At 38.1% G+C, this 26,027-nt stretch overlaps 2 protein-coding genes across 2 annotated transcripts in view; both read right to left on the bottom strand.

The window, feature by feature from the left end:
- Positions 1-15,969, bottom strand: part of LOC107656014 (ras association domain-containing protein 5-like) — a 44,941-nt gene extending 28,972 nt beyond the window's left edge. Inside the window, exon 1 of the mRNA XM_016443664.1 lies at positions 15,273-15,969. Within this exon, the coding sequence (XP_016299150.1) occupies positions 15,273-15,930 (658 nt within the window). The 5' untranslated portion in view covers positions 15,931-15,969. The remainder of the gene's footprint in view (positions 1-15,272) is intronic.
- A 557-nt stretch (positions 15,970-16,526) lies between these two features.
- LOC107655948 (inhibitor of nuclear factor kappa-B kinase subunit epsilon-like) overlaps positions 16,527-26,027 on the bottom strand; it is a 10,178-nt gene continuing 677 nt past the window's right edge. The window contains exons 3-21 of the mRNA XM_016443583.1: positions 25,384-25,505; positions 25,151-25,288; positions 23,797-23,932; positions 23,481-23,662; positions 23,341-23,381; positions 22,078-22,257; positions 21,596-21,792; positions 21,325-21,383; positions 21,124-21,215; positions 20,918-21,019; positions 20,712-20,772; positions 20,308-20,423; positions 19,767-19,843; positions 19,354-19,393; positions 19,169-19,270; positions 18,896-18,992; positions 17,840-17,934; positions 17,694-17,765; positions 16,527-17,597 (exon numbers count right to left, since the gene is read on the bottom strand). Of these exons, the coding sequence (XP_016299069.1) occupies positions 17,534-17,597; positions 17,694-17,765; positions 17,840-17,934; positions 18,896-18,992; positions 19,169-19,270; positions 19,354-19,393; positions 19,767-19,843; positions 20,308-20,423; positions 20,712-20,772; positions 20,918-21,019; positions 21,124-21,215; positions 21,325-21,383; positions 21,596-21,792; positions 22,078-22,257; positions 23,341-23,381; positions 23,481-23,662; positions 23,797-23,932; positions 25,151-25,288; positions 25,384-25,497 (1,965 nt within the window). The 5' untranslated portion in view covers positions 25,498-25,505 and the 3' untranslated portion in view covers positions 16,527-17,533. The remainder of the gene's footprint in view (positions 17,598-17,693; positions 17,766-17,839; positions 17,935-18,895; positions 18,993-19,168; positions 19,271-19,353; positions 19,394-19,766; positions 19,844-20,307; positions 20,424-20,711; positions 20,773-20,917; positions 21,020-21,123; positions 21,216-21,324; positions 21,384-21,595; positions 21,793-22,077; positions 22,258-23,340; positions 23,382-23,480; positions 23,663-23,796; positions 23,933-25,150; positions 25,289-25,383; positions 25,506-26,027) is intronic.

Raw genomic sequence — 26,027 nt, 5'->3', positions numbered from 1 at the left:
TCTATTCACGAACAGCTTGTAACACTCCAAAGAGAAAGGAAAACTTGAAAATCGCATCATATGACCCCTTTAAAAGTATTAGATAGAAGTGTTTAAAATAATACCCAATTTTAATTCACACTATGCATGCATCTGTTACATAGAATGACCCTCATAAAAATATGGGTCAAAGACTTTTGTTGAAGTTTAATCAGCAAGTACTGACAAACTAGAAATCAAAAAAAAAATTGAAAAATTTCAATAGTATCAGTTTATAGATTATTCCAGCCAAATCTAAATGTCCCAAACAAGATTGGAGGTTTACAACAGCCAAATCTTCTTTGAAACTCTTTAGATGAGGTAATTAGTGCCACAGGATGCTCCCAGAGCCCATTTCTTTATCCTTCAAACTGTGTGCTCACATATGCTCCCCTCCATCATCACATGTCCTTACTGCAGTGCGGTCTGAACCCCCTAAACCTGATTAATCTGAGGAGAGTGCCGCCAACCTTCTGGGGTTACAGACAGAAGAACTGTAAAGAGATTTAACACGGAGGATTATACAGTATGCATGATTCACCCATAATGGACCAGACGGAATATGACTGGCAGACTGGAATGTAAAATCACTCCCAAACAAGACGTCCGCAAAAATCAATTAAACTCAATAAAACATCCACATTTTCAGATTTAGTTGATTCTATTTCTCATTTAAGTATTATTTAAACCACCATTTATAAGTCTGGAAACACTTACACCATTTTAAAAGTTTTTCTTAGTAACGGCTGCTGAAAACGACATACACAAATCACAGATAACATGTAATTATTATAACTATTTATTAAATTAAATAATGTACAGTATTTGTTTTTATTGTGTGTTGATCAATTAAATGCTACATTGATAAACAGTAGAATGAATTTCTTTCATGTTTTAGTGTTTCTACTCTTTTTGAATGCAGTTTCATCATTTTTTTGCTGTTGTTATGACTTAAAGTACATCAAAGTGACAATAATGAAACAATTTAAATTAAAACATACTTAATGGGCGGGGGGGAATCAAAATATGAACAATGCAATAATGAATTTTAAGAAAAAAAAATCACTAAAAAAAACTAATTACATAAAAATTGAAGATGCGTAAATGGAAAGTGCACTGTTACTACAAAAATGGTAAACTAAAACATAGAGACTACTTGAATCCATGTAACCAGTTTACAACAAGCATAAACATGCCTACAGTTTGCCTTCTAAAATCTGAAATCCTGATGTCCAGGGGAAAAAACTAAATTCCATGCACAATATATTTGTCAAACACACATGTGGAGAAAAATCTAATAAACACTCCATATATTTTCCCAGAGGCACATGAAACCGTGACCCTAGAGTATTTGTTTAGCCGCAGAGCCTTATGAACAGAGTGGTCACACTTGTGTTCTCAAGTAACGCTGGGGTCAATGCTAGAGAAACCCCATGGATAGAGCATTGCAGCATAGTTTACATAACCTGGAAATGCTGCAGTGCTGCTATAAAACAGGAGTGCTGGTGACAGAGGAGGTCAAACTCTTGTCCTTGTCACATTAAACACAATGTTTATTCGGCCATGTGTGGAATTTCCTCAGTACGAGAGGTCAAACACGCATCTCTGGGCCTGTCCCTTTAAAACATTGCTTCCCACTAGAACATAGTCACTTCCTCTTGGAGTTAACCACATCTGCTGATCAGTAGAAACATTTCGGTTGTTTAGCTGGAAAAGCGTGCCAAACTCCCCTCCGATAGCTGGAATGTAAGGGGGAGTTTATAGGGGGGACCGAGAACACTGACGCCTTTTTGTCCCTCATGCGCCTTCTCGCCTCCTACTTCCTTCTGACACTTCTGATCTCCCCTTCTCTTCCATACATCAGCATTTTTCCACCTCAGGAGTCACAGTTCCTTCTCAGAGCCGCGGCTTTATATGCACCCCAGCTGTACGCACCCTCCTACAACCTCTTTCACTCTCTGTTTCTCAGATTCTGCATTGGTCAGCAGCATTTTCTGCCATTTTTTTTCTCACCTTGCTGTACATCTTTTCCCATGATTCAAGCATGCCCTTCATAACGAAAGTGAAGTTTGGCTCATTTGGATTTTTGGAGAGGGAATCAGTGTGGTGGCATACAAAAAACGGCATCACTGCACTGCTCTATTCACACACAACATAGCATCATATTCCAACAACCTGGTCCCAGTGGAACCTATCTGACTGAACCCTGTAATTTAAGCCTAAATTAATGTTTCTAAATTTGAAACAGACACAAAAACTCCAATGAACAGACACAAACACAGCAGCAGTTTGACTAAAACACACTGGTTCATTCAAACAGCAACAAATAAAGCTAAAGTAAAGAACCTCTCTGTAGACTCCCATACAATGACCTCTCTTTATTAGAGTCCTGATGAGTGTGTAGTGTTTTAAAACGTGTAGTTTTATTATATCGAGCAAGCATAGACATACTTTATCGTTCATAGACAACCCCTGGGATAATAGTTCTGGGTAATTGGTGGGTATTTATTTAGTCTGTAATTAAACTGAACAGATCTCTTCTGTCTTCAGAAGGACCACACAACAAAATCTGACCTTTCTTTCCAGGTGGAATTTTGTCGAAATCTCAGATTAAGTTGTGTGCAATTCTGCAATAAATTACTAATTAAAATGCACTGATATTAAAATTAGGGCCAACACGGATAAGAGGATAATTATTTTTACGTTTTGGCTGTATACAAATATATGGAGATACCAATATTAAAATACAATACTACAGTATACTGTAAAAAGAAAAAGATAATACTATTTCAGTCTTTCTACAGTTTCATGTTTAATTCAGTTATGTGACGTTATTTGCAGTTTCTTTGTAATTATTAGTGAATTTCTTGAAAATTGTGTGAAAATTGTTAATCCTATATCATTTTTTTCTGTGTATATTGTCCAAATAAATGAGAAAATTAAATCAGTTGTTATAAATGCTACAACTGTATTTATGCATCACAAAATTTTAAAGTATGAAAAATGTATATTTATTTTAAGATTTGCTGTTAAGTGTTCTTAAACTATAAGTTTTAAAAAATAGGGGACATGGGCATGCACAATCTTTACTGATGTATCTGCATCTGTTACGGTGTCTGCATTCCTATTTGTTAATCTATTGATTATTCTGATGTGAGTGAAAGAAGTCAAATCACTTTTTAGACACTCGTTAGACTGGGTTTATCCACCTGGCAGTGACTAAAGTTCCCTTCTCACTCCCTTTCACATCACTACATCCATCCATTCTCTCACAGACACAGTTGTTCATCCCATTTACACCCATACTCATATTCATACTGAGGCTGAAATACATGTAAACATATGAATGCTTCATTCACGTGACATTCAGAGACTACAAACTTCGAGTCTTCCTCTCTTTATTCTTACAGCATTCCTCTCTTTCTTTTTCTCTGTTTCTCTTTCATTCCTCATTTTATTCCCTTCCTCCACAGCTTCCTTGTTTCTTTATTTTCCAAGTAGACACCCCCACATTTAGTTTAGTCACCGGAAAAACACAAGCAACACTAAACAGAAAAAAAAAGTGACTGAATACTGTGAAACATGTTACTTTTTTCCCCCAACTCCCCACTTGTATATATTGTTGTCCAAAAATTCTAAATGTGAAACTTTGGAATTCCAATTCCTGGAAAACCTGGAAAATGTAATTTAAAAAAAGTACAAACAATCAAACAAATTATGACATAAAGTATGATGGAAATAGAATTTGTCAAGAAAAATAAATATATGTGTATGTTAAATATATGTATTTTATTATTGTATTATTTCATATATTGTATTTTTTTTTCTTTAAATGAAGAGTTCAGATGCAAAAGCCTCTAAGTGCCATCTGAAATTTTCATCTCAAATGAGCATTTTTTATCAGACTCCTATATTTATGTTAATTTATTTCACTTAAATGGCATAGAAAAGGACCTATACATTGCCATTAAAGTAAAATTACTGAACCTAAACATAGGAGCCTGATAAAAATGCTAATTTTAGAAGAAAATTTCAGATGGCACTTAGAGGCTTTTGCATCTGAACTCTTCAAATATCTAACACAGATCAAAATGTTCTTTTAGTTCCTTGTTCTTATTAGAATAATGCAAGAAAAAAGAAAATGTTGTTGTTATCCAGGGAGGAATTAACCCACAGTAAAACAATGTCTGGCACTCTTTGTTTATACCCTATTAAAACATAATGAATAGAAATAGCCCCGATCCCATTAATGCTTAGCTTAAGGAAAGTAAGGTCTACCGAGGTGTAAAGTATCGACACAGTGAAAATCAGGATGTTTTGTCTTGTGAAGCATGGGGAAACCTTTTAGATGCTAAAGATGCTCAAAGAGCACTAAAATCCAATCTAATGGATTTAATAAGCTGCACTGGTCAGGTCTTTGCGGTCCTGAGCACATGCCACAGACACAGCCTCACATGTACAGCTAGCTTATTCACAGAGAATGTCAACTTGAGCCTGATTGCAATACACTGTCAGTGGGAAATTTTCAATTGAAATGGAAAGCAATTGTGAAGGGTGGATCGCTAGTGACAAATAACAAAGAAGTGTGTGTCTAGTGTTTACTTTGAACACAGATGCTGACAAAGTCTGAATACAGACAGGTTTGTTTGGGGTCTTATCAGCATTTCACAGCCAAGCTTTCACAATCCAGCTCACATGCAAAGATTCAGTGTCAATTTGAGCTGACAGAATACTTCTATACTTCAGTCACATCTATAGTTCTGCTAAGCGTATACATAATGGTTCACTAGATTAAGGTCTTTTGGCCATGTTCACACTGCAGCTCATTCTGGCCAAGAACAATTTACTTAAAAAGAAAAAAAGCAACACTCAACAAGTAAAGGGACCAACCACAGGTTATTTATTATTTATGTGGTGTTCAGCAGGTTTATGTGAAATAGGTTATGCTGCAATTTTAGACTGACAGGAAAAAAACGTAGGTAAAAACTATGAAATACAAAGCATTTGAGTGAAGTAATTGTGTGTGTGTGTGTGTGTGTGTGTGTGTGTGTGTGTGTGCGTGTGTATAGAAAGAGAGATAATAAAATAAGCGTTTGTGTACGAAGAATATCCATATTTAAAACTTCTAGCTTCTAGAGATTATGGTTTATAAAGTTTTAAATATGGATATTATTCTTACACAAATGCATTGATTCACTTCAGAAGGCCTTTATTAACCCCTGGAGCCATGTGGAGCACTTTCTTTGATGGATGGATGCACTTTATTTTTCTTCAAAATCTCTACCACTACTCACTGCCATTATTAAGTTTGGAGCAGCCAGGACATTTTTTAATATAACTCCGATTGTATTCGTCTGAAAGAAAAAAGTCATATACACCTAGGATGGCTTGAGGGTAAGTACATTTGGGTGAACTGTCCCTTTAAATCCTGCTTGAGAAGTTGGTTATTTACTTCATGACATGTCAAATTCACACCGCCCGCTGCTGATTTCTGTCTCACTCAGCGTGTGTCATCCACAGCAGTGCGTCAGTGTGTGCGGGAGCTGATGGCTAACGTCATCATGAAACAAAAAGAGTGAGAAAAGTGCTGCCGCCATCTCATGCACTCGTCAACTCATAAGCATTTCCGAACCAGAAACTAAAAAGGCTCATATTCGCCAAACAGCTTTAACGCTAATTGGATTGGCCATGACTTAGAAAGTAAAGTCTACTGGGAGTTAAGAGCCAGATGTGATGCCATTATCAGAGCACTCAGTCTGTAGTTCTGCGCTGACACTTTAAATGTTACTACAGGCTATGTCCATGTCAATAAAAGAGCACTGTTATGAAAAATTAAGCACATAGGCCATCACTTTCACACGTGATCCATCAATCTCCAGTTCTCCACTAAACACTTTCTTTGAAACTTAGAAAAAGAAGAAGTGTCATCAGTGTATCTTTCTTTTTATTCAAGTATGATACTAAGCGAATAGAAGGGAAGTTAACTTGCACTAAAGCAGATCACTTTTTATTCATTAGGCTGGTGTACTGTATCCCAGTCTCCGTCTACTCAAAGAGGCATTCCGGTCCAGATCAATGGGAAATTCAATTTCAACTCCCTTGGCTTCTGATCAAAACGTAATTTTGCCAAAAACAGCACTGAGATCAAATTCATCTACTGATGCCTGGGTGTCTAACTTGAAATAGAGACGAGAATCTGTATGAAATGATACATTGGGTCAATTTGATTCCACAAACACAACGTAACACAGACAAACTTACTAATATTAATAAGTGCTTTTTAGGGGAAGCCAATACTCCAAGTATTAAACTTCAGTACTTATATCAATGTGCTACAGACATGAATGATACCTCAAACTGGGTGGTTTGTTATTCTGTTACTTTGTAAGCAACACCCAATAAATCACCAAGAACACCCTAAATATCACCCCAAACCCCATAAAAACCTCTAGAGATCAACAAGAGATCACTCAGAAATCTCAGGCATCTACATAGCAACATGTTTTCAACCATTCAAAACAGTGAAGCAGCAAATGAGCAAATTTTGTCATTTTGTTTAGAAAATGTACATTTACTTTGCATTTTGTTTCTGAAAAGGATCGGGTAAATCTGCTGTTGAAACAGTGGCTATAGCACAATGAAGAATTATCCTGACTCCATGCATATGCATGATTACATTGCACTCTGTCTACCTGGTTTACTGGCACATTCTAGAACCACAGAAGCTTTTAGCGGCCGAGTTACAGATCAATGTCTATTCAGCACATGAATGGACAACAATAGATACAACATGAGAGAGAAAAGGAAACCCAGAGGGAAAGAAAGAGACCAAGAGAGCAGGAAAGCAGAACGAGAACATGATGTGGCAACAAGAACAGAACAAGGCTATTTAAGGAAGGTGAAAGCCACTGCGGAGCTCTGTGACTGAAGCCTAATTAGACAGGTCTAGTCACAGAGGATAAAAGTACATTAAGGTTGAGTCTCACATTCACTTACTAACCCAAACCCCATTCTATCTCAGTCCATGTCCACATATTTCTCATCTCTTGGACTCAAGTTACCTGATAACATGAGGGTCCCACTACTGCTGGAGCGCCGCAGCATGCGGAGGCCCTCGGACCAGGAGCGGGACTTGGGCAGGCGGCGGAAGAAGCGTCCCAGGCGCTTTGAGACCTGTCCGAAGCAGGCGCTGGCCACCGCCTCCTCCGTCCTCATCTCCGGCAGCATGACCGCCGCTATCTGCGGCCTGTTGCGGCCATGACCCCAGTGCCACCACTGCGTCCCGCTCCAGGTGCTGGTCCGTGAGCGGCCTCCGTCCCGGTTGGGGCTGGGCGCCTGTGGCTCCGTTGCGTCGTGGTGTGGGCTCCCTGCGCCAGTCGCTCCTGTGTGTCCACCATCGCAGGGCTGCGCTCGGTTTTGTGTTGTGCACTGAACGCCCCCCTCCTCCCTGCCTTTCTGCCACCCTGCACCCCTACCCTCTGACACAATCGCCCCCTCCGCTGACTGGTGGTACTCGCTCTCCTGTTCTTGTCTCTCTGTGTCCGTGCTCCTGTTTTTCTCACGCAGTGCAGAACTTGTACCAGCTCAGACTGCACCCACTCATCCTGCTCTCTGCAGCATGTTTTTCACTGAATCCTTAAAGGCACAGCCGCAGTGCTCTCCTGCCTCCTACTCTCTTTTTCCTCTCCCTCCATCTCGATCGATCCGTCAATCTCTCTCTCTCTTCCTCCCTCTATGCCTCTCTCCTGTCACTCTGTGCCATCGTGCCACTTCCTGTGTGAGAATACAGTCCCACGCTTGGAGAAACCTGTTGTTCTGAAGGACGTCTCAAGTTCAGAGCATGTTAGCCCTCCACTCTACACCTTCCTCATTCCCTCTCGTGTACATCTATAAATAAAGAGAATTGAGAGCAGCGTCTGGCTCCATTTCTCTCAACAACAACTATTACAGCATCAATGAAGGTTAACCTACAACTGGATAACCTCAATAAATCACCTTGCCCTCATGTGCACATATTTCAATTCAGACATTCAGATGTTAGATTTTCCAGAAATGAATGCATATTAGTGATCTAATACCTCATATTCCAAATGAGAGATTCAGAGGTTTGGTTATGCCAAATTAAATTCATATGAATTACCTAAATAATGCACCTTATATTTTAATTGAGAGATTCCGAACTTTGATGATGCATAAATAAAAGCATATTAATCATCACCAAGCTCATTAATGCACCGCATATTCAAATTCATTATCCAAAAATCAATGCATTTTAATGGCCAAATAGCTCACAAATGCACCTCATATTTCAATTTCAATATATAGAGGTTTGGTTATCATAAAATAAAGCATATTATTGATTTAGGCTAATATCAAAAAGCTCATTAATGCACCTCATATTCAAATGCAGAGGTTTCGAGTTTGGATTTTCCCAAAATACATTCTGAATTATCTAATAGCTCAATAATGCACCTTGTATTTCAATTTAGAGGTTTGGTTATCATAAAATATAGTATATTATTGATCTAATATCAACAAGTCTATTAATGCATCTCATATTCCAATTTAGAGATTCAGTGGTTGGATTATCCAAAAATAAATGTATTTTAATGATATAATAGCTCATAAATGCACCTCATATTCCAATCTATAGATTCAGAGGTTTGGTTATTCCAACATAAATTCATATGAATTAGCTAATAAATGCATATATAAATGTATATTGTATACACTGTATAATGAATCGATCCAATACCTGAATAATGCATCTCATATTCCAATTTATAGATTCAGAGGTTAGGTTATCATAAAATATAGCGTATTATTGATCTAATATATCAACAAGTTTATTAACGCACCTCATATTCCAATTTAGAGATTCAGAGGTTTGATTATTGTAAAGGTTTAATGAGCAAATGCTTGAATAATATACCTCAATACATCTCATCTGCATCATGAAACAACTTATTTACATTTATAAAGCAAAATTTGCCCCATTTAACCAAATAATACCCGTGTTTAGCCAAAACCTAGAACAAATAGCAAGCAATACATATTTTGCTTTTGACTTCTGCTGACTATAATAGATGGGGTGGCACATTTCCTGCTGTCCTCACCCCAGGTCTTCCAAAAGAGAGAGAGAGAGTCTGAGAGAGAAAGAGGTAGAGAGAAGTAGCCTAATTATAGCCTGAGATAACTCCCAACGGTTCTGTCATACTTTTGCGTACTCACTCCTCCTGTTCAGCAATAACTGCCCCGTACACCCCATCACAGACCTCATTAACACATCTTTACTTCACACACACATGAAACACAGCCCACTCTACACCTCCAACTCAAACTGACTGCCTGATACTAATATCCAACCAATGAAGCCTTCATGCACTAGCTGCCTATCCAACCTCCGAATACTGTGAAGTCACAGTACTCAAGCAGGAAGTGATGATTTAACAGGCCCAGTCCATCTGTCGCTTGAGGTGAATGTTGTATTGAGAAAGTAGACAAAGCTTCTGCTGTTTAACCGTGTGTTTCAACAAGTAACCACTAAAACATCTACAACATGAATAACACGTTTTCAATGGGTTTTTGTGGTGCACCCAGTCAAACTTGTGCCAGGGGTTTGATTTAGTTTGCAAAATTGAGAATTGGGGAAACTTGATTTACAAGTTTTCATATCTTGTTTAACTGAAAAAAAAGAAAAAGAGAAATGAATGTAATGGGATGTAAAAGCTATACATGTTTCCATTTCAGTTATATTCAATTATAACGCAGACATCTCATATTTCTCTCATAATAAGTTGAAGTATAAATGCTAATATTTAAGAACTTTTTTTAATGTTTATGGGTGGATGCAGAGCTTCCAAAGGTCAGAGAGTAAACAACACATTACATCTACCCAGCAGCATCCTTTTACCTCGTCGAGGCCAAAAAGAAAACATTCCTCTTTCTAGTATTACTGCGTGTCTGAAACTTTTAATTAAAAATCAATCCGATGTCTGACTGGCATCCATAAACTATAATCCATCTGCAATATGGCTAAAAGCAGTTTTACTCCAGCATGGATTAAACTCAAAGGCAGACAGGCAGCATCCCTCCATTGCAGACAGATATGTGCTGAATTGGTTGTGGGAGGTTGCCAAAAACCCAGCCAGATTAGACAAATAAAGCCAGACTGAAGGAGAGGGAGAGAGCAGGTAAGACTGAAGCTTTGAGACAGGCCCATGCAGTGAGGGACGCTTTTTAAGACACTCAGTAACTCTGAGTCACACTAGCAGGGAGGTGGAGGCTACCTGAGGAGAACTCACTCATTCTCCTTGACTAAACCTTGAGACCTTGTTTAAACCTACTGTGACTCAGCCTAACACATATCCGTCATGTAATATTATTCAGAAACAGAACTTTATAATGGTTTTACTAAACACAATGGAGCATGCCTTTCACAATCCGTTTAGCAATGCGTTTGTGCAATTGAAGACTAATGTGAGGTTTCAGGTTTTCACAGTGTATGTTGGCTGAGCAAGAAAGAGCTGACTTAGAGGGACATTTTATTGTTCAAAGGATATTCTTTTATCGCTCAGGAGATTTCATAGAGATTCCAGATGTGTTTCTCATAAAAATTCCTTGAATTTTAAATGGGAGTATTGGATATACTTGGGAGGGAAAAAATGCACAAAAATGTGGTAACATCTAAATTAAGTGATTCTATCCAAAAAAAAAGATATGCAGATTGGTCCAAAATTATTTAACAACATGCATTTAACTTTAAAAAAAAATAAAATAAAAAGTTACACCAACAAAACAAAATGTAAATGTAAGATCTGTTCGAAATAGCTCCCTTTTAAAGCAACAGTTGTTACTACTTTTTATAGTGTATATATATAAATAATTATAAACAATAATGTGTACTGAATACCACAGATCAAATAATCTAGGAAAAATCTGATGAGAAATGTTTGAAGTCATATTTAAATGTAATTTCTTATTGTACATTTTTGTATTTTGGTTTCTTGGTGAATGAGTGAAGTGCAAGACTCTGAAACTATTCAGAGATAGTTTATCCAATAATGACTTTCTTTCTTCTGAAGAACACTATATATTCCTTTTTTTCATCAAGAAAATTATCTGAGAATCAGGTGACTTTAGCAAAAGTCTCCATTTGTTCTCTTATGAATTGTATTGTTATCTAAGAGAAACAATTTATTTTTTTTAAAGAGACCTCATTTGTGATTTTTCTTTCCTTTGGGAGAGAGTAAGAGCTCAAAGGAACTGTTTATAGGCGAACTTAACCACTGATGTTCTCTGACTGCCTCTTTCATTCAGTGTGTATAATTATGGGCTGTGTGCACTAAAATGGTGATCTGTAGTAGTCAAGACGCTCCATCTTTAGCCCGCCTGCACCACCGCAACCTCTTAAATACACCATTTCCCAGCATGCTCCAAGACACTTCCAAACAAAAACAGCAACAATTACAAACTACAATGTTGTGCTTTACCCATGAGTGACTTCTGGTCATGTGCAATAACTCTGCTAGGGGCATCTCAACATACTAGAGAAAAGAAACCAATGCTTATGGTGGAGGCATATCAGGACATGCTCTTGGAATGCTACACAAAACCCCCATGAACTGAAAATGGCAAAATTTTGAATTTGGAAAACCCCAGTGTATCCCATTCTGATTCTTACTGACAAACCACAACAAATCTACCAGGAAAAATTACACCCAACCCTGGCATTTACAATAAAGGTTGAGGAGAAAAAGGAACAAGTGTTTAAAACTGTGGTTTCAATGAAAATAGTGGAACTCTATGAAATGTGATAAGGAGCTTCTGCAAACACACTTTCAAGGCTCAGTATGGGAGAGATACAACATTCTGCTCGACTGGCTATACTGTTCCATTAAGTACAATTCTGTTATCAGTTACACACCCTCACGTTGTTCCAAACCTGTGTGACTTTCTTATGCAAAAGAAGGTATTTTGAAGAATGTTTCAACTATTTTAATCGATACAATGGACCCACTGGCTTTTATTGTATGGTCAAAAAATACTAGAAAGAAAGGCATTTTTTATTATTTTTAGGTGACCTATGCCTTTAAAGGGACTATTTATAAAGAAAAATAATAAAGAAAGGACTAAGGGAGGGTTAAAGAGACGCCCAAATTTGACTTTTCACTGCACTGGAAGGGCAGAACAGTCATTGGGGTTAATGTATAATCCTAGAATCATCCCCAACTTCTAAATGACACACTCCATAAACCCCTGCAATTTCGCTGTCTGTCCCTTATGAAGCCGTTCACTGCAGTACCTTTTCCAAAAGAGAACTGCTGACACACTGCTAACTCAGCAACACTTTATACATGCACACACATGCACGAGCAAACAGATGCACCATGTGCACACACACAAATCTAAACACACAGGCTGAACCTTATGTTCTCATGGTGCATTGTAAACTCGTTCATTTCAGATCACGGTATAGGACATTCTAGTACTGTATGAATTGATAGTATATTGATTTTGGTTCTCTTTTACAAACCTGTCCAAGGAAGTTTTATTTATAACAGAGGGTTTTGTTATAGCAGCCCTTTAAAAGCAAGTGAATTAGCTGAAATGTATAATGGGACAGTGGAGTGCAGCAACAAAGGTACAACAGCAATACCAGAGCAGAGGCAAAGCATGCAAAGAGAGGAAGCAAGTACCTCTAAACCATTAAGAAAAATCCAAAATGATTCAAACAGGGTAACTGGATCCCACTTCAGATTCTTACTTTATTTATTTAAAAGGCAAGTGTACCTCACTCACATGCTTCAAATGTTTCTCATTCCGATCTCCAGACAAACAGAGACCTCTGTGGGTGACAGTACTTCATTTAGGAAGCCCCAGGGATCTGGAGGGGGTCATCCATACCATACCCCCCTTCATACAACTAATCAAATATGACAAATAACAAAACAGAAAAACAAACAATGACCTCTGCAGGGAACTTTCCCCTCATCCTCCGTAAACCCTCCACATGTATCAGCATGCTTCATCTTGATTAAACATACACTGCTGGAAGTTCCTTTAACACTGGTGCCGTTCAAACAACCCCTTCGGCAGAAATTCTAGCAAAACGAACACTTGTGTACTTTATAAATACATATATGGACATTCCTCAACGTATCTCTTTTCTATCAACTCCTTTTTCTTTCTTTTCTAGTCATCTCATGGTTTTGAATGCTGAACAGTTTTTAAAGAGATTTTTGCATTAGAGATTTTTCTCTCTTCCTCACAATTTCAACACTTATCAAGCCTTTAAGTTTAGAGTCTTTTACGTATGCCAAAAACATACAACAAATGAACATATCGATTTATCTATCTACCTTTAAGTCCATCCATCCAACCATTTATTCATCTGTATCTGTCCATCAATCCATTCAACTATATTTCAATCTATCCACCTATCTATTCATCTGTTCATTATTTATCCATCCGTATAATGGGACAGTGGAGTGCAGCAACAAAGGTACAACAGCAATACCAGAGCAGAGGCAAAGCATGCAAAGAGAGGAAGCAAGTACCTCTAAACCATTAAGAAAAATCCAAAATGATTCAAACAGGGTAACTGGATCCCACTTCAGATTCTTACTTTATTTATTTAAAAGGCAAGTGTACCTCACTCACATGCTTCAAATGTTTCTCATTCCGATCTCCAGACAAACAGAGACCTCTGTGGGTGACAGTACTTCATTTAGGAAGCCCCAGGGATCTGGAGGGGGTCATCCATACCATACCCCCCTTCATACAACTAATCAAATATGACAAATAACAAAACAGAAAAACAAACAATGACCTCTGCAGGGAACTTTCCCCTCATCCTCCGTAAACCCTCCACATGTATCAGCATGCTTCATCTTGATTAAACATACACTGCTGGAAGTTCCTTTAACACTGGTGCCGTTCAAACAACCCCTTCGGCAGAAATTCTAGCAAAACGAACACTTGTGTACTTTATAAATACATATATGGACATTCCTCAATGTATCTCTTTTCTATCAACTCCTTTTTCTTTCTTTTCTAGTCATCTCATGGTTTTGAATGCTGAACAGTTTTTTTAAAGAGTTTTTTGCATGCAGGGAACTTTCCCCTCATCCTCCGTAAACCCTCCACATGTATCAGCATGCTTCATCTTGATTAAACATACACTGCTGGAAGTTCCTTTAACACTGGTGCCGTTCAAACAACCCCTTCGGCAGAAATTCTAGCAAAACGAACACTTGTGTACTTTATAAATACATATATGGACATTCCTCAACGTATCTCTTTTCTATCAACTCCTTTTTCTTTCTTTTCTAGTCATCTCATGGTTTTGAATGCTGAACAGTTTTTAAAGAGATTTTTGCATTAGAGATTTTTCTCTCTTCCTCACAATTTCAACACTTATCAAGCCTTTAAGTTTAGAGTCTTTTACGTATGCCAAAAACATACAACAAATGAACATATCGATTTATCTATCTACCTTTAAGTCCATCCATCCAACCATTTATTCATCTGTATCTGTCCATCAATCCATTCAACTATATTTCAATCTATCCACCTATCTATTCATCTGTTCATTATTTATCCATCCGTCCAACTATTTGTTTATCCTCGGACCACTCATCCATGCATCCCCCTACATTCATCTATTAATTCATCCATCCATCCCTCCGTCCATCTAACTCTCAATCCATTTGTCCATCCATCAATTCATCCATCTATCTATCATTCCTCTAACCCTTCTAATATGCACCCATTTAATCCTGCATCCATTTGTCCATCCATTATTAAATCCAAAATCTATCTTTATTTTTCTACCCTGCCAATCATTTGTTAATGCATCCATCCATCTATCTATTCCTCCATCTATCTATCTATCCATCTATCTATGTCTATCTGTTGCACTCCCTTCCTCCAACTATTCACCTATTCATAAATCCATCCATCCAACCCCATCTATCTATCTATCTATCTATCTATCTATCTATCTATCTATCTATCAGTATTTGCACATTTATTTGCACCCTTCATCTGTTTCCATCAGTCCAATTCATCCATCCATTCTGCATTCATCCAACCTTCTTTCTATCCATGCTTCCCTCAGACTTCCCTAATCTTCCGCCTGTTCATCTATCCGTTATTACATGCACCTTTTCGTTCAACCTACATTCATTCATTCATCCATCCCTCAGTTTATCTAAGGTCAGGTGCGGAGAGGAGAGATAGCGGTCACTTACTTTGACACTTTAGCGCAGCGCTGCTGATCTGGCGGTTGCAGGCGTCGCACCAATCTTGGCTCAGCCGTCTGGAGATGAAGATGTGGCCCTCTCCCTTCTCTGCCTTCACCCTGGGGTCTCTCTGGTTGAAGATGGACCATGCCTCCCTCCTGAGAGGCTCGCTTCGCATCTTCACTACTCCCGACCTTGCCTGTGTCAGCTTGTCGATCGCCAGTCCTTCCAGTTCGTCTGTCGGGCAGCTGAAGTTTGACCGCGCCGAGGCATTGCGAACATCTTGTGGGGATGAAGACGCATGGATCTTTGCCGTGTCCTTCACCGAGCTTCTCCGGCTCCCGGCACTGTGTCTGCGAAATATCACGTCATTATTGTTCGCGTTTTCTCGGTCCATGTCCACAACAGGTCCGTCCATATTACTACGTGGCGAGCCGCCACGGCTGTGTGATGCTGAAGGCGGATCGTGATTGAATAACGCGAGCGATGCTGAGACTGCGGCTCTCCTGCTGTCCATATCACTCGCTCTGTATCGCGTGATGATCTTGTCCAGAGACCATTTACGCGTGAATTTCTTCCTGTCGCTCGACTTCAGTTTGTGGAATAGTTGCTGATCCGAGTCGAGGTGGTGTTGAGCAGGGTGCTGTCCTAAAGTGACGGACGCCATTTCGGCTAAGAGTTGTAGGTGGGCAGAATATAAACTAAATTGAAGCGCCAGCGGCGAGAGTGTGACGCGCACACGGAATCAGCTGCGCGCTTTAAATGTCACTGGCTGCGCTAACCTGCCCCTCACAAAGCAATGATTGTCGCTCACTTCTGTTATTCCACTAAACACTAGAAGAAAGAGAATTTTAAAACGCCAAGGCTGCCCTCACAAACTCATGATTTTGTCGATCACTTCTGTTATTCCAACTAAATATGAGAAATTGAGAATTTTAAAGGTGCCATGAATAAACGTTGTTGCCACCGTTTATGAGAATCTCATATACAACTCTTATTTAAAAATTTTTTTTTACATTTATTTTGTTTAGATGAATAGTCACACCCGGATCGCGATCGCGGGGCCCCCTCCTGGAGATTTGCTTAGGGCCCCCATAACGTAAACATGCCCCTGCACATTTCAAATATGTCATTTGCATTATCGTGCATTTTTATAACTATTTTTGCTTCATTATCTATATTATATATTAACATCTGAAATATACATACATACATTAAAATATATATATATTTAAATAAAAAATGATTTTCACCAATTGTGTTCATATATTTATTAGCGCCATATATACTCTGTCAAGTATCACTTTACATTTAAAGGGTACCTCTTACCTCACAATACAGAAGTGAAGATGTAAAAAAACAAAAAAAAACATTTAACACACAAGTTTACAAACTGGCAAAAGGAAAGTTGATAAAATTCAATTTTAAGTCAAACATATGCAAGCTTTGACAAACAAAGCGTGGTCTCTGTAAGGTCACCATAGTTGCCCCAGGAAGAGGAATTCCCCTTAACTCACACTCTGTAATGTGCCACCAGAACCCACCAAACACATCATTCACTTTCCATATTGTAATGATATGTAACACAGCAAGGTATAAGTCTATTGCCTTGTCAGTATTTGCAGGATGATAATATTTGGAGTCATTTGTACAGTTCACACATTTTTCAAAGGCCCTGGTAAACATTGTCAAATAAACAAAGCCTCCTCTAGAGCTCCATGCTGTGTGATACTCTGTTGTGATCAATAGACTAATTAAATTAGTGCAATTGCACAGTTATATCTCAAAAACGGAATCAATTACAAAGCAGACTGAACTCTTCTCTCTATCCCATGACTGTGTAATAATTACACCATTATTGTCAGCTGAATGCACTGTGCCATCAATATTTAAGTCTCATGAAAACTGCTGTAGTAGTTACAACAGATCTATATTTCTATTTTCTTGGCTGTTAAAGTCAATACTACTAGATTGCATGAAGATAAAATGCAGTAACTACATGAACACTGAATCTGAGAAATATGACTTTTGTGATTCAAATCAAATCAAAGTGCAGTTGTAAACACTCCTGTTTTCCTTTAATCTGTCACAGGACAGTTCAGGGACTCGAGACCAGTCATAACTCAATTTGGTAATAGCCATTAATCTGTTCTTTATGGTTTGAGAGGTTCAACCAAAGACATTTTTTTAGATGTTTTCTTTTGCTTTCCCTTTAGCTCACAGATTCAGGCTCGGTAAATATAAATATTGCTGTGCATTCTTTGAGGTCTTCATGGTCCGTTGGCTTGAGGTACTTTTTTCTCCAATGGCAGTGTAGCGGTAACTACCGCAAGGCTTAAAAAGAAGATGCCTTGTTAAATTTGAAAGGATTTTCTACACAAAAACATTAGTTGTACACAAAAACATTCACAGCTAAACACTATACAGTACCTTTCTATCATGTTGTTGTTATTCTGTAGCTCCCGTGCCACAGCCTCCATCTCATCCTTTAATCTGTTCATTCTGGAAACAGTTTTTTTGTTTATTTATTATTTGGAACTGATAAATGCTGTGTTATCTTCAATGCAATGACATACTTGAGAATCATGTGCTCATCATCTTTTTTCTGTCCATCCACCCCCTCAGCTCCTACAGGCTGCTGGAGAGCTCTAAGCACAGCTCTGTCCAGAACCTGCAAAGATGGAGAAGAACGTGGTCAGGACTCAGGATGCTCCATACTGTATCCAAGCTTTTTGTGGATCAGGAACTGTATAAATGTCTGACTTCAGAATAGTTTGTTAGGTTTAGGCAGAAAGATATGTGAATTATGAGCAGGAATTAAGGAGAGGATCATACCTGATATACCTGATGATTAGACTCTCCTTACTTATTTATGAATTAATTCTGAACTGAGATATTTACACAGAGAGTTTGCACACAAAAAAAAACTCATAAATTCATAATGAAATGTAGCAGTAGTTAAAGTCAAAACTAAGGTCAAAATAAACAATAACCACTGTGAAAAATACAAATCTGCCCTTAGACATTATTTCCAGATGAGCTTGAGCCCAGAGTTGGTAAAAAAACTAATTTATTGTGCAATTTTAACAGAGGCTGCGTGAGGAAAACATAGAAATGTTCACTTGTGTGAAGTCTGTGAAACACAAAATTTCTCTAACCTCCTCAGGGATAACTAGTTATGCCTGAAAAGGGCTGAACAGCCATGATTAGGCAGTCCTTATTGATTTGAATAATTATCATTTAAAATTGGAAGTGATGCAAGTTCCACTTGAAATTAATTTTACTTAAAATTCATAATGACTGTGCACAAGGCAGCATAATGAGAAATTTAGCTGTAGTCATGCTATACAACTAAAGTCAACACAAAAAAGGAGAGCTACTGTAAAAATGTAAATTCTGCCCTCACAGACATTCTTTTCTTTGGGATTGAGCCCAAAGTAAGACAAAACATTTTTGCCAACTAATTTGTTGTGAAATTTTTACACTGCCTTATTCAACTTTGGACAGGATTAAATCACAAAGTGAGTCTCTGAAACACTAAATTTACCTAACCTCCCCAGGGACAACTTGTCACGCATGAATAGGGCTAAAGACAGACGGTGTGTGTCTTTTGTGGAAAAAAGAGGGCTGACCTTGTTCTGCTGGGCCTCACACACATGCAGATCCCCCATCCTCTGGCGGAGGACAACTCCAAAATGCTCTAGACTTGCCTGCATCTCATAAAGAACCCTGCAGAAACAACACTCACATGGTCATCTGCATATGTTGTTCTTTGACTGCTTTTTTGCTGCTTGGACAAAACACCTTTGACAGTAATAAAATGTGTATCAAATATGTTTGACATTAGGGCCCATACATAATGTGATTAAATGGTGTATTCTCAGTCCATGTGACCTCTGTCATACCTGTTCCAGCTGCCAGCAGCCATCAGAACATCCTGGTATTTCTGCAAACAGTCATCCTTGAATAAACTCTTGACCTTCTTTATGTATAAAGAAAGATTGAGCCTGAGCAGAAAACAGTCGTTTCTCAGTTTAATCACTGTGAGAACGGGCACTCATTCAAGATGCTCCTGGTGTTTAATACTTACTTCTCAAACTTGTGAATCTGTTCGTCATTGTAGCTGAGCTCTGGGACAGAAAGAGAATAAATTAATAGCAGTCAGAGCAGTCATTTGAAAACATCAACCCAACACCGTAGTTCTTTTTTTCTGTGCGACTGCTCAAGATAAGCACTATTTTAGCTGACTGGCTTCTCTGCAGCGTCACATCTAACATTCTCAATGCAGCCAGGCATATTCTTCTGTCTCCATGCGTGCCTGTCTGGAATGGTCCGTACTGTCAGATAAGGCAGCACAACAGTGCCTCCCTTCCCTGCAGCGCAGTACTGAGAACTAATCTGACTAATCTCAGCACTGGCTCCACTCATCAAACCCCCAATGTAGATTCATCTGTAATTTGTTGTGTTATATTAATATGAGAGAAAAAACATGCATCCAATTACTTCCTGTCATTCTGTCTTTGCAATACTGCTGATGTACTGCAACAATCTTCCCCAATAAAACCTCCATCTTCTGGATGCTGCATTAAGAGGAAGAAAAATCAATTTAATTATTAACACAGGATTAAAATGTAATAGATGCATTTTATTTATATGCAAATGTATAGATTTTAATCAACCATTTGAAGCATACATTTTTTATTTTTTTTTTGGAAATAATTTAGAATTAACGAATGCTTGCATTTTTGTTTATGTTATACATGTGATAATATGTGATGTTTATTATTGAATTCAATTTACAGAACGAGTTAAATCAACATTTGGACAAATACTGTGCTGAAATGTTTTACTATGTTATGGCACTGCAAGATAAATGTTATCTATAGTTTTTAAGTTTATTTTCAAGGTTTTTCAATAAAAATAAAATAAGAGAATTAAGGAAAATCCCTTGGCACCAGGATAATGATTTAATACAATGATGAATACGTTTGAAAATAGTAAACTGTATCATTTTCCCCCAAATGATCCTAACAGGTTGTGTTACCTCTTATCCTGGGCCAGTGTCTCGGAGTGTTTAGACAGCATCACATGCAAATGCTGTAGTTGATTCTGGAACTCTCTGACTCCACTGCCATACATCCGCTGCAAATCCTCTTCAATCTACACACAATGATAAACCTCAAGGATGCAAACTATTGTGTGTTCTAGTTCATTTATTCCAGGGCTGTCCAAACTCGGTCCTGGAGGGCCGGTGTCCTGCAGAGTTTAGCTCCAACTTGCCTTAACACACCTGATTGGAAGTTTCTATGCCTAGAAAAAGCTTGATTAGCTGGTTCAGGTGTGTTTAATTAGGGTTGGAGCTAAACTCTGCAGGACACCGGCCCTCCAGGACCGAGTTTGGACAGCCCTGATTTATTCAATATACATTTCACAAAGCACAACTCTTACCAGTGGGAGTTTTTTCTTATTGTCTACAAAGTCTGGAAACTCATGCGCAAACCTCTGAGCACTGGTTGGGAATAATCAAGAGACATCCATCACTAAATACCTTACTACATATAATGCTTATTAATCTAGAGTAAGCATTAGATTCATGATACCATGTAGTAAACTAAAACACAAATTCAGTCAGTATCTCACTGGTGGGTTCTTACAATAGATGGAGATGCTCCTCAGTGCTGATAGAAGAAAGCAGCTTCATATTCACCATGGCAATCCTGTGTGCCACATTACTGCATTCAAAACCGGTGTTTTCTCTGAAAAGTCAAGAATATTGTTATTGGACACACTAAAATGTCAAGATCAGGTTCGGTTTTCTTGTGACAATATAATCACTCTAAGTGATTATATAAGAGCTCACATGTAGCTATAGAACCCCTGCTGAATCAGTTCCCTGTACTTCTGGAGTGAGCAGGCTATCCGCAGGTACTGATGGATGACCCCGACAATGGTCTTTAGGAGGAACGAAAACAACAGGACACAGTGTGAGGCTCAGGGATAATGGTGTTATAATGTTCACCAAAAATAAGCACCAGAGATAAAAACAAAGAGGCTTGCTTACCTTGGAGAAGGTGTAATCTGCCATGACGTCAAACTTTGTGGGCATCGCAGGGGCCTCAGCTACAGAAAAAATGAAAAAAGAAGGGATGTCGGAAGAATAAACAGAGACAAAGTTACCTCTGTAAATGTTACCAATTTATTTGTGAAAATACATAAACTAAATTACACTGAAAAACATAAACTTGAGACTTCAGGGTTTATAAAAATGGCTCATAAACTTGGCATTGTGACATCAGGCACACACACAAAAAAAACATTTATTATGACCGTACGTTCTTTGTATGGATGGCCTACTAGTTTCTCTGGTCGTCGGCTGATGAGAATGATAGGGCGGTCTGGAGTGGTTAGGGGAAGGTTCACTACTTTCATGCTTGGCTCCAAGATGAGAGGATGACCCAGAAAAAGGTACTGTTGAGCTGCCAGTTCAATTCCAGTTTGGGCCTGAACATCCTCAAACAAGATTGAGACCCTTGAGGATAACAACAACAAAATATTTTGGAATCACTGTGAAAAGTAATTCAGCTTTATTCATACTTATATATAATTGTAGGTAATCATTTTTTTATTGATTTTAAATGACCATGTGGGGACCTACACCCAAATGGGCAACTGTATTAAAAAAAAGAACCAGAATTTCCATATACAGCAACCTAAAAATGTACTGGGCCACATTTGAATGAAGTTGCATGGAGTACTTCAGCTTTAGTTGCTGTAGAGAAGAGATTAGAAATCTCTTCTCGAGGAGCCCACATACGTGTTATGAAAGTGGATGTAGATGTTGTGCGCTGTGGCTTGCTGGAGAGAGAAGATGTGGACCGTGATGCAGTGCAGAATGTCAGTGGTGGCAACAAAGAACTGGACGAAGCCCCAACACTTCTCCTGATTGGCCTCTAGTATGCTGGCCAACACTGGGACCAGCTGGGTCTTTAAACCCCTGCGAAAAAACAGAGCCGTTGGTCATGTGCTACCAAGAGGCTTCAGCGTTCAAAGAACTATCAAGGATTTCTTTCAAGGATGTTATTCATGATGAATAAAAGCATGAAACTTAAATGAGTCACAATAGATGCCTATTTTTAATTTGACATGAATGAAAACAATCCAATGAGCTGTTATATTGTGGATCTTGGTGTTCATCATTAAAAATTTCCAGTAGACAAAAAACTAAGGCCAACATGAAAATTAGACATGACTTAGGACCTTAAAGACCCATTCACACTAGGAACGATAACTATAACAATAGTAGTGTCCATACACTGACAGATAACATTGTTTATTATATGCATGAGCTGCAGTTATGCAGTTTTTATTGTTCATTGGCTGAAAAATTATTATGATTTTTTGATTATTAATCAATGATTATTAAAGGGGTCATATGATGCTTTTTTAAAGATCATTATTTTGTGTATTTGGTGTAACAGAATATGTTGACATGCTTTAATGTTCAAAAAACACATTATTTTTCAAATACTGTACATTATTGTAGGTCCTCTATGCCCCGCCTCTCTCAAACGCTTCGTTTTCTACAAAGTCCCTCCTTCCAACAAGCACAGTCTGCTCTGATTGGCCAGCTGACCCAGTGCATTGTGATTGGCCGAACACCACAAGCACTCGTCGGAAATGTAACGCCCCTTACCATAATCGCGAGCTTCATCTTTCAAAATAAATGTAAAGACAGTAAATAATGTCATTAGTTTTACCATCAGTTCAAGCCCGAAAGGGGAACAGACACAGTAATGATGCAGTCAGGGCCGTTTTAACCATAGGGCTAGGCGGGGCTGAAGTCCCGGGGCCCGAGCAAGGAGGGGGCCCGTGATTGGCTGTGAAGTAGATTGACTTGACCGATCGCCAAAGCCACCACGCCCCTGGACGAACAGAATAGTTCATTGTAATATTAATACTGCTACATAAATAATTATAATTAATTGTAATTATTTATATACATTTCCCTTTTGAGCTAATTTGCTACATCAGATAATATGTTTATTCACAGACAGATTAAAGTAACCACATCAAACACCTGTGCACATTTCTGATGAGCAACTGCACGTGCTGTATTTTCTGTGAATCATTGAATACAGAAAGTGGCACCTTTTGTTTTGTTGAGTTTTTTTTTCAACATTAACCAATGAAAGAAATTAAACAGCATTTCCTCCTTACCAGATATTCCTCTGTGCCATATATGGACACAAACTTCTCATCGTCCTCCAACTCACGAGCAGCACCGAAGTCCGTCAGCTTGTACACCGAGCGTCCATCCTCACCCACTTGCCTCATGATATTGCCAGGTTTGATGTCCCTGTGCACCACCCCATTCTCTCGCAGGTGGTTCATTCCTTGGACTGTATATGAGCAAATAGGAGAGAGACAAAACCTGAGTAGAGCTCCATTTAGCCACAGTAATGCCTCCCAACAGGTGCATGAGTAATGGAGTGGAAACTGATTTAACTACTTAATTTCCTCTGTTGGTTCTTACCCACACAATGTAATACGATGAGGAACTCTGACTCAGGAAGTCCAAACGCATTCTCGGGCTCCTCTAGCAGGTTCAGCAGGCTGCCACCTGAACAGAACTCCATCACCAGAACCTTCTGCTTCGGGTTCATATGCATCTGACATGCACAAGAATAGAAATGAAGGCAGTGTACTGAAAATTCACCTCTCAGATCTGTGATCTATTTTTGGTGGGGAGTCAAACAAGTTTAACAGAATGTATGGAAATGGGGTATATGTTGAATGTCACCTGCTTGTCTGAGAAATTGTTAACAGCCATATGAACTGATTACAAACTACTTTTTGTTTTTATTGTTGGCGTTTTATTCTATTTTAATATCCAAGGGTTAGTGAAAAGACTAAAATAAAATAAAAAATTATTATTATTATTACTATTAGTAGTAGTAGTAGTATATTGTTATTGTTTGGAGGTCAGTAAAACTATTATGCTCACCAAGGCTGCATTTATTTAATCTAAATACAGTAATATTGTGAAATATTATTACAGTTTAAAAATTATCTATTGTAAAATATGTTAAAATGTAATTTATTTATGTGATGTTAAAGCTGAATCTTCAGCAGCCATTACCTCAGTCTTCAGTGTCACATGATCTTTCAGAAATTATTCTAATATACAGATTTGTAGCTCAATAAACATTTCTTATTACCAATGTTTTGTTGAGACCATTTTTTCAGGATTCCTTGATGAATCAAAGGTGTGTTTATTTACAAAAAGCATTTGTTTAAAATAGAAATATTTAGTAAAATTCTAAATATCTTTAAAGACTCTCCAGTTCCTTGCTCAAAAAAATTCTTTCAAAATAAAAGCCCAGACATTTCAATACAAATGGTTGCAAAAGTATTATCACCCTTATTTTATGCTATTTCTAACTGTAAAACCATACAATGAGCTGTGTACTAAAGTTGAATAATTATCAAATTGGGTAACACTTTAGTATAGAGACCAGTTCCCGCTATTAACCAGTTGATTATTAGCATGCCTATTATTAACATATTAGCTGTTTATTAGTACTTCTAAAGCACATATTCTGCATGACCATATTTTACATCCCTAATCCTAACCAATACCTAAAGTTAACAACTACCTTACTATTAATAAGCAGCAAATTAGGAGTTTACTGAGGCAAAAGTTGTAGTTAATGGTTTGTTAATGGTGAGAATTGGACCTTTAAATAAAGTGTGACCAAAAGTTGGCTAAAAATATCCCTGACATAATGCATCATGAGAAACTCAAACATCAAAGTACCATCTGAAAAATCAACAGTACTGTGGCTGGAAAATCTTGAACAGCGTCACAAACCACATCAGATACGTACCTTCTCCACAGCAAAGAGTTTAACAATGTTGACGTGATTGAGTTTCTGCAGCACCTCAAACTCCCTCATCTGAACTTCATACGGCCTGTTGTAGCTCACCAAGTTAAAGACCTTCACGGCAACCAGCTCACCTGTTTTCTACACCAATATAAAGTGTCATTTAGCAAAGTATGACCTGTCTATGACCTGTTTAAGTAATGAAAATTGGGAAAACTGTAATAATGATAAAGTACTTTGTTTCGTGCTTTGTAGACGCTTGCTGTGGCCCCTTGACCAAGAACATCATCCAGCGACCAAAGGTGGTTTGCTGTACTTATGGTCATTGTGTTGACACAAGCGGATGACATGATCAGATCTGAGTATGACAGAAAAACAATCAAAGCTTCTCTAGTAAATATTTAATGCTAAGTTTCGTTCATGATTACCTGTCCTTTTTCTCAGAATAATTATACATACACAAACACACACACACACACACACTATATATTCATGCCTACTGTATGCTAGACTGAACGTTTTGTCTATCTCTAATGTCATATTATCCTGAGTTCATGTAATATGTTAATCATGTTGCCAATGAACTCCTGGTTATTACCTTCAAACAGTATGTTAAGTTGAATGAAATTAAGATTTAAGTGCTTTATTTTTAGTTCTAAACATAAGGTAAACAGAATCAAGGTACGTATTTTTCACATCCAACCATTGTTGAATTAAAGGGGTCATATGATGCGATTTCAAGTTTTCCTTTCTCTTTGGAGTGTTACAAGCTGATTGTGCATAGATAAGATCCCTGAAGTTGCAAAGACTAAAGTCTCAAAACCAAAGAGATATTCTTTATCAAAGTTAAGACTCTGCCACACCCCCCTAAAACAGCTGG

Source organism: Sinocyclocheilus anshuiensis, unplaced genomic scaffold (assembly GCF_001515605.1).
Source record: "Sinocyclocheilus anshuiensis isolate Anshui unplaced genomic scaffold, SAMN03320099.WGS_v1.1 scaffold51, whole genome shotgun sequence".
Classification (NCBI taxonomy): Eukaryota; Metazoa; Chordata; class Actinopteri; order Cypriniformes; family Cyprinidae; genus Sinocyclocheilus; species Sinocyclocheilus anshuiensis.
The sequence above is the reverse complement of the archived record's forward strand: the minus strand, read 5'-3'. Positions and strand labels throughout refer to the sequence as shown.